The sequence below is a fragment of the Limulus polyphemus genome, unplaced genomic scaffold, assembly GCF_000517525.1.
Source record: "Limulus polyphemus unplaced genomic scaffold, Limulus_polyphemus-2.1.2 Scaffold659, whole genome shotgun sequence".
Classification (NCBI taxonomy): domain Eukaryota; kingdom Metazoa; phylum Arthropoda; class Merostomata; order Xiphosura; family Limulidae; genus Limulus; species Limulus polyphemus.
In genome coordinates, this window is record NW_013666269.1 from 407775 (window position 1) to 418527 (window position 10753).

At 30.7% G+C, this 10753-nt stretch overlaps 1 protein-coding gene across 2 annotated transcripts in view; it reads left to right on the plus strand.

Moving 5' to 3' along the window:
- The window catches only part of LOC106459773 (bromodomain-containing protein 8-like), a 106433-nt gene that overhangs the window by 86977 nt on the left and 8703 nt on the right, over positions 1-10753 (plus strand). For both annotated transcript variants that reach the window (XM_022386316.1, XM_013919429.2), the window contains 4 exons: positions 3362-3442; positions 6106-6174; positions 7767-7944; positions 9933-10034. In XM_022386316.1, the coding sequence (XP_022242024.1) occupies positions 3362-3442; positions 6106-6174; positions 7767-7944; positions 9933-10034 (430 nt within the window). The remainder of the gene's footprint in view (positions 1-3361; positions 3443-6105; positions 6175-7766; positions 7945-9932; positions 10035-10753) is intronic.

The following is a 10753-nucleotide window of genomic DNA, read 5'->3' on the forward strand; positions in this document are numbered from 1 at the left end:
GGTTTCTCCCATTTGAACTGCTTATCTTTCTCTCACTTCTAGAAAGGCCAAACTTTGGATTACATAGACTTGGCAATGTCCTTTAAATATGACTAGTTGGGGTAGGGTGTACTGCTTGGTAACCTTAGTGTATGCTCTCATTGGGATCTCTAGCTTGGGTTCTTGTTGAAAGTACTGTGCCATGGACATTGAAGCTCCTTTGTTGATACCTACTGATGTTGTTGGATTGGATCTCAGCAGTCTGCATGATAGAGTGGACATTGAAGTTGACAAATTCAAACCCTCCTAGGCTTGAGAGATATCTGCTTGGATTTTAGCTCTTGGAAGGTTTTGTTTGACTTGTTGAGATGTAGTGATCCCATCAAAAGTGAAGTAAATTTAGTGCTGGCAGTGTTTTATTTGTAACAATGCACTCTCTGATAGGACACCTGACAGTCCTCTTTTGATGTTGGGTCATCTCCACTGGCTTTGATTTGATTGATGTCAACATCATCTTGGATGTGGATGTCTGAGACTTTGCTGTAGTTAAGCTGCATTCCATAGCCACTTCTGGTGTTGTCTTTATAACAGACACACTTAGTGGCTTGGCAGCCAACAGGTGGTTAGCTGGAGAAGTGGAGGCCTGGTGCTAGACCATTCATGGCTTTGGCTAGATTCTTATGTTTGATATCAGTGAGCTGTTTGTTCTCATCTTTCAGTTCTGTTTCTGTGAGACTGAACATCAGGTAAGCACTCAGGTTCTTGGGGATAGCTGGATATTCATTACCATCAACAAAAATTCACCAAAGAAAAACACCCTCAGTGTAATCTCTCTTCATTATTAGGCCATAAAAATGAGTGAGTCAAGCACACAGAAAGGAAATAGAATAAATGGGTCAGTTATGTGGACAAGATAACTAGAAGGGTTAAATTCTTAATTGTTTATCAGAAAAGTTGGGATTAGAAATGAATGATCAATTTAATTCTGATTGATCAGGAGTTCAGTATGAAGTGTAGGTTTTAAAGTTGTAATTGTTCTGCTACAACAAATTTCTGGCATAAAAGCTACTTTTAGTGAGTATGAAACTATTACTTTGGTGAGGTGAGATTTCTACAGGCTTACATGTACTCGCATATATATATATTGCATGTACACGGCGTATCCCTTGCACCTATAGACATTCCAGTTCGTAGTACATCTGTAAACTACATTAACATAATAAGAAATGCAGTTCAAATGTGTACTTTGTTTGTAGGAATATAGAATGTATTGTTACAGTTTCATTTCACATACAAACATGTTTCTCTTATTAATTAATAAGTTAAACTGTTTTGTATTTTATGACAATTTGTATTGGAGATTCTAAAACCCACCGTTTCATATGAATCAGAACAGAACAAATATCAGAAACAATAACTGCACTTCTGATAGTCATTTGTTTAATTAAACACGCTCATAATTTCATAGTCTTTTTGGTCAAAAAAATGTATTCAAGTACAAAATTGGAAATACACTGCAAATATTCATTTAGCACTAAAATAAAAAGAAAGAAATTGCACATGATTTTGGTTAGCTTTAACCACTTTAGAAGTTTGTTTTTTATTTCAAAAATCTTAACTGTTGTTTATTATTATGTTTTTGGATATACAAAGGTCAGATACAGGTACGTACAAAAGTTTGTTTTTCATTACTGACTTTAAATGTGCCCGAACAGTTATTTTGGGTAGTTTTATAGATGAAAACTGTTAACATTGATAGTACCCAACTGATGCATTTATGTAATTTAGTAATGCATTAGAATATGTATTTCTATTGTGTTTTTACATTATAGATCATAAAACTGAAGAAAAAATACAACCAGTTAATTATGTTCAATACGTAGATACACATGGGAAAACTTGCTTGAAATCTTCAAGAGTCAAACATTATCACTGTAGGTGTAATTCCAAACTCCTTGGTGGTAAATCAACTGAAATTTGAAAGTTTTCATAAAATATCCACTTGATTTTCTGGTATGTGGTTAAGCCACTAGTTTAAAACCTTTGTCTTTAAAACTCATTCACCGGTATTTAAATATCTCTGGATTTCTTAATGGTTATGTACTTGTGAAACATATTCATAAATTACTGATTGACCTTTACTGTTATACGTAGTTTAGTTATGCACGTTTAATAGGGAGTTCCCCTGCCATAGTTTGGTATGTTAAACAGTAATGAAAATATCATATTACATGTGATGCTGAAGTTAATTATTATATCACTCACTCTTTAACTACCATTAAGGTGAATTCCTTTTAATCTGGATTTCTGTAGGTACCAATATTTGTATTATATTCAAAACTATTATCAGTTAAGGTAGCATGTACCGTTTATATGTAAAATAATATCACAATTAATTGTTTGTATCTCTTGAATCCTTAAGTCCTTTACTTTCAGAGTTTTCCTTAGTTCAGACTAATTCTTCACATCCCATCAAAGTCTGGACCCATTTTCAGGAGCAATCAGTCACATTTGTAAAAGTTATCAGGAACATAAGACATTTCTTTTGTATTTCATTATTTCAATAATATAAAAATTAGCCACAGAGGTAATGTTACACAACATGTGGCAGGATATATCTTTGTATCTATTTGTGTGTGTAAAGTTGCCATGAGGTGGGCATTCAAATCTAAATAACAGCCATGATACTAGATTTGTGAGTTTTCTCTTCTTTTATGTTAATGTTTTTATAAAGTATGAGATTTTCATTTTCTATGTTCTTTAAAAGTTTGATTAGAAGGAAAAGGTATAGATTTGGTGTCTTGGAGTGTAAGAAATAAAGAATTTGTAAAGAACATTTTCCTTAAATCTTTTGTACTCTTCAGCTTCACATTTCAATCCCCTGTTACCAGTTATTATTTATTGCAATACAGGGAATTTTTATATGTTGTGCTACCCAGAAGAACATTATAACCTGAAGAATAGAATTTATGTTAAGCAAGTTAACATGTTTGCTGATTATGGTCTTAAATGCCAAAAGCCTGTGAAATATTGGAAAACCAATAGGCCTAAAAGTTGTTTAAAAACAAGTCAACTGCAGAGGTTTTCTTTTTCTATGTTTCTCTTAATTTGTCCATTGTGGCTCAAAATCAGAGGTGTGTAAAAATAGCAGGTAGATCTAAAAGGGTATTTTTGCACATCTCTGATATCGAATCACTATGGACAAGTTGAGAGAAATATGTTTGCAGGTGTAATATTACATATGTGCTTATGTCACACACTGCTATTCAAATTGTAGAATATCAGCCTTTTTACTTTATCTTTCTTTACACACATACATACAGTTGCTTATTAGGTTGTCACTGTTTGAAAAAAATAAATAAAGTGTAAATTTTTTTTCCAGAGAGGATGTTGAAAGCCAGCGAGACTACAAAGTTTGGAAGAAAGCTATTATGTTAGTGTGGCGTGCAGCAGCAAACCATAAGTACGTTTAAAATAATGTGTGTGTATATATTGTTTCATTTGTTGCTTTTTACACTTTATGTAAATGAGAGTTTATATTAGGGAAATATTCTGGTGCTCTTTGCCAAAATATTATTTGTGATAGTGCAAAAAGTTTTTCCTTTGATTAGTTGCACATAGGTTTGGTCTGTGGACTTGAAGACCAAAGAATGCATGTCTGAATTTCCACATGCATGAAGGTCTTTATAAAAAGAACTTAATTTAAAAGTGTTTGAATTAAATTGTAAATGATTTGATTAATTTTTAGAGAAGTTGATTTGCACAAATGATTGTTGTAACTGTGATATAGTCTGTTGTATTATGTTTTATGGAATCAGTTCGGTGCTACTTTCAAATTCATGATATAAAACTTTTTAAGTATAACTGATAAATCTGGTAGATGACCTATCTGTATAGTTTTGTCACATACTGTACGCTAAGTTTTCTTAAATACAAGTGTGTGTATGTTACAGAGAATGTTCATAAGAACAGAAGTATAATATTCTAAAATATAGAGTATATTAATTAACATTCTGCTGGCTGAGACACATTAAGGAGTCAATAATTTAACATAGATTTTTTTAGTGTCTCAGATTTTTGATATTTGTTATTATACAGTACTTTTTACCTAACAACAAAGTATTTTATCAAGTAAACATTCTATATAGTGGGAGTGAATGCAAAAATGATGGACCAGCCAGTAAGTTAAATAAAATCCATTTTCCTTAATGTTTATCTATGAATAGGGTTGAATGTATTATAAATGTAATTAACTCGCAGTTGTGAGAGGAAAGGTATGTAGAAAGTTGGTGCAGCTATAACAGTGAGAATGTTTTTTAGAGGTCTAACCATGGGTTGCAGAACTGTACAAATGCATACAGTATTTGTGACAAAAAATAGTAGCCAAAAGCCAAAGACTTCCCACAGAAATAAAATTTATGTCACCAAAAAAAAAAAAAAAGAACAAAAGAACATTCTCATGTGAACAAATGACAGATCTTGGCTAATAGTGCTACCTACTAGAAAGTGGGATGATCATTTCCTGTTTAATGTAAAACACGAGTTTTTAATATACTATTGCTCTTGGTGAAAAGAACATTTATTTAGCTTTATGTTGCTTATCCTCCCCTTTTAAAGTCAGGAGGAAATGTATTATATATATATATATACTAATTTAATTCTTTAAGAAAAAAGTTATATATATACTATATCTTTTAGTACAATGACATCATTTTTATTGGTATTATTATTTGCCTTTAGTAGAGAAACTTGTTAGCACAACATATTCAATTTGCAAATCTTCATCATCCATATGCAGTGCAGCAAACCAGAGATTTCTATAAAAGTTATTGTTCAATTTATCAATATATATGTGGGTTATATAATACATATTTTGAACATTAAGCTCAAATAAGGCTTGTATTTAATATTAATCCAAGTGTGTGTGTCTCCCATCCCCAAAAATAAAATTAGTTTAGTTTAAAGTGACGGCGGAAATTCTGTGTATTACAAAGTTGTATCGAGAAAGAATAAAGTAGTTTTATTTAAGAAAGGACTTGTATCGCTGAAGTTCCTCGGAAAGAATTTATACCGGAAATTAACAAATGAGCAGAGACGTAACAATATGTTTTGCTCTACCTCCTACATAGGGTAAAGAGATGGATTCAGTCTCCCACCAAGTGTTGTAACACTAGGCTACCCCCCACCCTCACCTTATGGGTGTCAAACTCAGTGTTTGTTCAGGAAGAAGCTCATATTTGTAATTTCTCTGCACCAACCCCTCCACCATTTTCAGTTTGGGATCCTAACTCTTTGTGGTACAGAGGATTGAGTAGCACTTCTGAATTTAACATTTTCCTGACCTGAATATGTATTTCAGATAGATACTCACCTCTCAACACCAAACTTCCTCCCAATGTCTGGTGCATTTAGTTTGCTTTTTCAGGAATAAATCTGTGTTCATGTATTAGTGCTCATGGGAATTATTGTACATGCAGGATGTGTCACTTTCCTATTGGTGGAGGTCTGTAATGTAATGATTATTACATTATAGGCTGGCACAATACACATTGGCACATGTAGTGTTGGGAGCTTTGTTTAAGGCTTGTGGCACGTGCAGGAAATTATCTGGAAGTGTATGTAAAGTAACAGTTCTTTGTGGTGCAGAGAGATGAATGTCTATCTGAGATACATTTTCAGCTAAGAAAAATTTTAACTTCTGAAAAATATGTAAAAATTAAAGAAAAGTTTCATCAGTAATATCTTATAATATGTACTCTCTTCTTTGTTTTTATTTTCTTTCATTTTCATATTACTTTAGAGTTAATTCGTGAATGTTGATGACTCATTCACATTTTACTTCGATAATGTACATTACTGTTCCTGGTTGTGGTGTAATGTTCTTATCTATTTTTCTTTAAGAACTAGTACCATAAAAGTATACCAATCATGGTGATTAGTTACAAGATGCAGTTAGTAGATACTCGCATGTTTATATACATATTGTTGTTGAAAGTAATCATGAGTTGGTTATACTAGTTATTCTCTATGATCCTAATTTCAGATACACATTTCACAATGGTTTTTATTAACTATATACTTACTTTTGACTGTTTGAGTCAATATTAATGATAGTTAATATTTCAGATATGCAAGTGTTTTTCTTCAGCCTGTCACAAATGAAGTAGCACCTGGTTACCACAGTATTGTATACAGGTGAGAGTTTGTTAGATTGATGTTATAGTCATGCACATCTTTATAAGATTGGTATTTTTCATGTACTGCAAATTAATTGACCAATTTCAAAAACAAGTTTAGTATTTTTGTAAGTAATTTACATGTTAAAGAGTTTTCAAAACATTAAGCTTTTTTGTTTTATTTGATTCTCCCAACAGGCCTTCTTTGGTACAGAAATTTAAACATAATTTCTTTTTCTTTCAACAGGTAGTTGCAATCCATTAAAGTTAATGTGTCTATTTTGTCCAAAGTTCCACAAAGTGATTAAGGTGCTTGATTTGCAATCTGAGGGTGGTGGGTTCAAATCCCTGTCAATGAATATACTCACCATCTCAGTCATGTGATGGGCAATCCCACTATTCTTGGTAAAAGAATAGCCCAAGAGTCGGCGGTGGATGGTGCCGACTATCTGCCTTCCCTCTAGTATATCACTGCTAAATTAGGGACGACTAGTGTAGATATCCCTCGTGTAGCTTTGTACAAAATTCAGAGCAAACCAAACCAAAGTTCCACTGAAGTGACACCTTGCAACAGAATTTTTAATTCTTGCTATTTTTAGATCACTGATGGTTGCATTACACTTTGACATATAAAACGTTTTATAATATTAAAAGATATTAGTATTATTTGTAATAGTTGAAATTTTACACTGTTTGAAAATTTTGAAAATTCAGTCATGGCAACTTTTGCAAAAAGATTGTTCTTACTTTGAATTTTATTTTGTGTAAGTTATTTATACTCAACTGTTTGACTTTCAGATAGTTTTGAAGTCAATTACACATAGTTATTCTAAGGCTAACAGTATATATCTATATATTTGTATATACTTAAACACTTTTTAAATTCACTTACACCTTAACAGTTATATTATTTTAAAATATCATCATGATAACAATAAAACTTATATAATTTTTATAACTTACTTACTCTTCACACCTTGATGCTATTTGTAAGTTGCATATTCTCTTCATTTCAATTTTTACACTCTTTATTTTACACTTTTACATTGTTCAAGCTATTTAATTACATTATAGGTCTAATAAGTATTTTTATAGTTTTTGAAACTAATTTTAGTAAATGAATTTTTTTGGTTTTTATAAACAGAATAATGCCAATACCCATTCATGTGACTAAATTCAATCATGTGATGTTATAACGTAATAACAGGAATAGAAATAATTTAATAAAAATGGGACAAATAAAGTTTCAAAGTTAGCACATACTGATGAGTTTCTAAACAAATACTTCAGTGTTGATCCTACTGGCCACTTGATGGTACGGAACTTGCATATAAAGAGTTTTATGTTTAGTTGACCTGAAAACAAAGTTATCTGTAACAGAGGTATAAAAATATTAATGTAGTTTGTATCATTGATGAGCAACTTAGGATTATAAAATTAATATAAAATTTAAAATAGTCAAGTAGAGTAATGTTATAATGAATAAGAAAATACTTGTGACTTATAGTTAAGTGTTTTCATGAAAATTTGTGTTGAAAATGTTAGCTTTGTAGGAATAATTGATAAAAGTGGCTCAGTTTTCTAAACACCCATCTGTTTGTATTTGTTTAGACCTATGGACCTTTCAGCTATAAAGAAGAACATAGAAAATGGTATCATCAAGACAACTTTGGAATTCCAGAGAGATATGATGCTGATGTTTCAGAATGCCATCATGTATAACAGTTCTGATCATGATGTCTTTGTAATGGCCATTGAAATGCAAAAGGAAGTCATGGAACACATACAGGTGCTCCATAGAATGTGTTTTAATACACAGTTTTTTATAATGTGTTTACCAATAAGAAACATTTAAGAGATAAAATAAGCCTTTGGTTCTCTCTCTCTTTTTCCTTTGTTTTTTCAATAGATTTAGTTTTGACATTAATTTTCAGAGCTAAATATTTTAACATAATCTGAAATACTTTATTGCTTTTTACTCACGATGTAGTTAATTCATGATTATCACTATGCAACATGTCACACACTCTTCTTTTTATATGCCGCTTGTCATTCATTTTATGGGCAATTGTTATTAAAGTAAAAGTAGCAGAAATGTTCCATAGATTGCTTGGAGTTGAACTGTTAATTGTAACATGTTTGTATTTGTTAAAAACTGCTTCAAGATTCTATTTTTACCTACTTTTACTGGCTGAACAGTTTCAAAAGCACTGTTCCAAATGTGAAGTATTTTAAAACATTTCAAATAAAATAAAATAAATCCAATCAATGTTGGAAGAATCATTAGTGAGAACTGTTGAAGAAAGAACATTATGTAAAAACTCTAAACATAGCTGATGAACACCTTCGTTTTCCAGAATTTTACTCCAGCACAGTTACATCTAATTATTCTAGGAATTGTAGAAAAGGTACAAGGACTGAAAAATGTATTTAAAAAACACAAAATATATCATTTTTCAAAATTCATTCTAGCACAACAGAAGACATAAATTGGTTAGTATATTCACATATCTTGGTTGTAATTTATTGGAATTTGCAAAATTTTCACTTTAACAGCAGTATCTAAAATTTGATACTATAAACTTTTTTTTCCATATTTTATGGACTCTTCATACAACTAAGGAAATATATATTAGTGAAAGATCTCACATATGTATATGATTTGAAATGAAGCAATTACTTTATGTGTGAAATAGTTTGATTTTGAGAATGATGATATATATATATCAAGCTTTATGTGTAAATTAAGAGAGACACTGCCAAGGAGAAAACATATTTTTAATTCTTTTATTTCATGCAAAACAAAATTTTCAATCGTACACTTACAATTACCTAAGATTAACAAAATGAACATATTTTTATCGTCTGTATTTTATTCCTGTGGAGTAACTGCAGGAATATTGTCTAGTGTTTTTTTATTCTTACCCCCTTGTGTCTAGTCACTCATCTAGCATTCATAACAATTAAAAAAAGCACATGATTCTACATACAACCAATGGCTGTCATGTAGAATTTTTTCTCTTTCTTTGTTGTTTTCATTAAAATGATTATAAATCATTATGAAAAATCCCCTAAGCAGTGTAAGTATGTAATATCTGTCTTCTTATTTCAACTTGAATTTAATTTCTTTGCTTTGTGTTTGTACTTTCCAATCAGCACGTAATCTCCTATAGCCAGAGACTATACCAGATAATGATTATGTAACATTATACTGTCAATGTCCACACTTCACAGTTATCTTGTAACCTGTTTTACTCAATGTCCATACTTCCCAGTAAGCATGTATCCATTATGTATTTTTTCTTAACACTGCTTAATATATATTTATAAGCTATTTCAGGTAGAACTTTCTCTGTCTTTTTTTGGGGGTAGATTTCAAGTTGATGAGATAAATGTTTTTTGCTCTTTCATTTGCTCTAGATTTTAAGAACATTGAACTCATTGGTGGCTGTAAAAGTAGTAACTTTTAGTTTTTTCAGTTTTTAGCTCATTTTAAGGTTGGGTCTTGTTTTTCAAAATATCAAATAACTAGTTTCATTACCTGTCAACTGTTACCATAACAGTCTAGTTAGTTGTGCAATAACTTTTAATTACTCCATGTTGAATCTGTTCTTCTACAGTAAGTAAGTTTTTGATATATGTTATAGTACTAAATAAGATTATCAAGTAGAATTACAATTGCTAACAAATAGCATTAATAATTTAAATCTAAAATGTATAATTACTTGTGAGAAAAACATTCAAGTGAGCTGATGTGATTTTCAATTTAATCAACAGGACTTTCTTGCTACACAACTAATGGTACAGACAGCAGACACTAAAGTGTTAAGAGGGAGGGAAAGGGAAACCAGGGAAAAAAAGTTAGAAAACAATGATAAGGTAAGTACCCAAGAAAAAACTTAAATACAGCCAATGTGTTTATTGAAATCCACTTATAAAATGTATTTACAATAAAAAGCATATGAGTAAGTCAGTAGTTTTTATAAATGTTTATAATTTACTTAATATATATAAGATATTATTAAGTTAACTATGTCAAGAGATAACTAAAAGCTTCAATTTTACATCTTCATTAATTCTCTGTATACAGGCTAGGTCATTTTGACCTAACTTTTAACCACCATGTTATTATGAAACTATACATATTTACTTTTAATGTAGTTAAGTGTATTTTTACAAATTTTGGCTTCTAGCAAACAAGTCTTATGCACACAAATCAGATTTTGTAATTAAATATTTTTACCACAGGTTTGTTTGTGAACTTATGGAGTCATAGTTTTACTAATCTGAGTGCAAGGTGATTTTCATGTTAAGATTAAAAATACGTTTTTTCATTTTACAGTTTTAAGATTTCATAACCCCAATAACCTTATGAATAAATATCAAAATTTTTTTTCAGTAAAACTTTACATTTTATCAATGATTTTCTCTACCCTAACACTATATGAGCTCGATTTTTTTCTGATGTTTTAATCACTTCTAAGCTACGTTTTGGAAAACATAAAAAAAAAACATCCATCCGATTCAATTGTCCTTTGCAGTCAAATACTAAACTAACAACAAAAACTCTCCCTTTTTCAGCCTTCATTTATCTTGCT